General features: G+C 33.3%; 1 protein-coding gene across 1 annotated transcript; it reads right to left on the reverse strand.

The window, feature by feature from the left end:
• Positions 1–24: 24 nt before the first annotated feature.
• On the reverse strand, positions 25–1,442 carry LOC118757455 (the record flags this gene model as incomplete). The annotated part of the gene is given in 3 exon segments (XM_036492164.1): positions 25–474; positions 938–1,216; positions 1,292–1,442. Coding segments are annotated over 3 exon segments (880 nt in total), but the record flags the coding sequence as incomplete, so codon positions are not given.
• Between the last annotated feature and the right edge of the window lie 1,516 nt (positions 1,443–2,958).

Consider the following 2,958-nt stretch of genomic DNA (forward strand, 5'->3'; position numbering starts at 1 on the left):
TGCATCCAATTCGAAATCACTCACGCTCTGCGGTTTTTTCTCCCAATTTGTTTTGTAATCCCATACACGAATTTCATTAAAACGGTACAATCCATACTTGAGCATATCTTCAACGCGTGCACTTTTAAATAAAAACTTATACTCTTGTTCAAGGGAAATTGGCATAACTCCCTCAGTTTTCATTTCGTCCAGCATATAGCATTTCGGAAGATCGTTTTTCTCACTACAAAATGGCATTTCACAAAGTAAACCATAAAAACCGATAAGTTCAAATTTGTGCACGTCATCCAAAATTGTTTGCCAACTGGGAATGGAGTTTTCGTTTAAAGATTTCAATGTTCCGGAGAAATGTTCATAGTAGCAATGAAGAAGTTTATAACGTTCCCGAGTCAGAGCATCGAAGTTCAAACAGGTATTGAGGAATAAATTTAAATCGTAGCCACAACTGCCAACGAAGCAATTACTGAAGTTACTCTGCCAAAATAAAAATATAAAATTAAAATTTGCATCAATGCCCATATACATATGTATGTACGCATCAGGGTGGTTCAAAAAAAAAAGAAGAATTCTTGAAAATCAATCGAACGGAAAACTATGATTCACTTCAGAAAACTCCCGATAATAATAACCGTTTGTTTATTTACCCCAAAAAAAAGGTAACATAAGCAATTGGGTATTGTTATTGGAAGTCTCCTGCAGAAAAGCCGAGTTTTACTATCGAAAAATATTTATTTCAAGAATTCTATCCCATTTCTACGAAAAATTGTTTTTTTTTTATCTCAAAATAAAAAACACGGGGCTGTAAATTTTTCAGTATAGAAAAGTCCTAGAGGGTGAGACATTACAATTCTCACTTTACTCTTTCACATGCATTTTTGGACCACCTTAGTGTAGATACATACATGTACATATAAGTGCATATATTAAAATTACATACAAACACAACATCTTCAACATCATTTCCAGTGTATTGGAAATGCATATTTTTCATGTATGGTTCACCAAGTGCGATAACTTTCAACGTTTGCCCATTTTTATCCAACAGATGAGTTAAACGTTTGCGAAATGTTTCCACACAGCTGCGCATTTTTGTAGCGATTTCTTTAAATTCGGGCCAGTATGCTTCTATAGTTTTAATGGCAGCATTCATGCGGGTTTCCACCTCATCATTAGCCAATAGGGGCGAAGTCTCAGATATAACATCATCTACGGGAAGCTTTAACAGAAAGAGTGATTGAACGTACATATGTATATACATAAATACAAAACATAGTATGTCTCACTGTCTAACCTTTTTTAAATACACCAATGAAGTAGCATGAAATTGTGCCAATTTTCGCAAAACTATTTTTGCATTATTAAATGCCAGACTGCCATTGTTAATGCGTCCAGTACTTGATATGCATTCCAAAAAGATGAAATTCTCTTCCAAGTATAAGGTTCTGAAAGAACACATGATTTGGTAACATATTATATAATTGGGTTAAGATTTTTTTCTAAGTGTATACACCGAGAAAATAGTTTGGTTTCGAAAACTGACAGTTAGTTGCCAAATATTGGTTATTATATATCTATATTAAAGTTTGTGATATTCATTTAAGTTGCAGCAAATCGTTAATTTAGATCGGTGATTCCCAAAGTGGGCTCGACGGGGATCTACGTCAGCGTGAAAAATATGGACGTTCAAGAGTTGTAAGTGGGGGTCCACGAAAATTTGCCTGGCTTTGATAGTACAGAATAAAAATGTTGGCTTGGCCTTTCCTACCAATGTAGGCAGATAATACACTACTTAAAAAAATTAACGGAGAAAATAAAATCCAAAATTTTCGGTGATTTTTAACAGGCTGTAGCATTTTGAAGCTTTAACGTTCTAATTTTCACATTTCTTGTCTAAATTTAGGTTTAGTTTCATTTTTTTAAACCCCCATTAATTTTTTTGAGTAGTGTGAGAAATGAGAAATTGCGGGAAGCGGGGAATCCAGCCTTTTGAGAAATTTTTTGTCGGATTTCGGCACCTGAAATGCAAAAAGACGTAACAAACATCGTCGCTGAAATACAAAAATTCGCAACTAATAAAAAATTCAAATTAAGTATTTGATTGATAGATGGATTTCATCGAATTACAACTCCCCAATCAATTTATGAAAAAAATATATATATATTAGTTACGACTTTTTTCATTTCAGTTACGATGTTGTTACGTCTTTTTAACCGACTTCAAAAAAGCAGAAGGTTATCAATTCGTCAGAATATATACATTTTTTTATGTATCTTACCGCATAACTTTGGACCACCGATTTCGATAATTCTTTTTCCATCGGAAAGGTAGCGTCTCACAGGTGGTCCCGTACTAATTTGGTTTAGATCCGATCATTGGAACGGTATTCCTAAATTTTTATATGAGAATTGAAGTCGGTTGTGTTTTTTGCTTAAAAATTACTTGTTTAAGCAATTTTCTACAGTGGAAAATTTCTCAGTGTTCAGATTTATAATTTACGAAAATGTTCTAAGTATGTAATTCCATTTTTAATAAAAATAAATATTAATGGCCGTATTCATAATAGCTAAAATAGATATAAAGAGCTTTATAAAGTGATATTTTGATAAAGATTTTCGATTTATAAAGCTCTAAAAGTCTTCTCTATTTTTGATGAATTTGAGTTTAAGAATTTTTAGATTCTGGCATGGAAATAAACTAAATACATATATAGGTGACAACCCGGTCTATCCGATTATAAATATCCGGTTTAAGAAAAATCAAGATTTCAAAAAACAGCTCAAAACTATTCAAAGAAATACTGGTTGAAACCGGTCCGAAAAACAATCGAGTCAATCACCCTAATATGTCGACGGCTGAGTGGAAGATCGACTTATCAAGGCAGACGGTTCGAAAACGCCCTATCGCAGAAAACTTTCCAAGAACGCTCTATTTTAAAATTTGGTTGAAGAACGGCCTTT

This window comes from Rhagoletis pomonella, unplaced genomic scaffold, assembly GCF_013731165.1.
Source record: "Rhagoletis pomonella isolate Grant_MI unplaced genomic scaffold, Rhpom_1.0 Rhpom_scaffold_18186, whole genome shotgun sequence".
Taxonomy (NCBI): Eukaryota; Metazoa; Arthropoda; class Insecta; order Diptera; family Tephritidae; genus Rhagoletis; species Rhagoletis pomonella.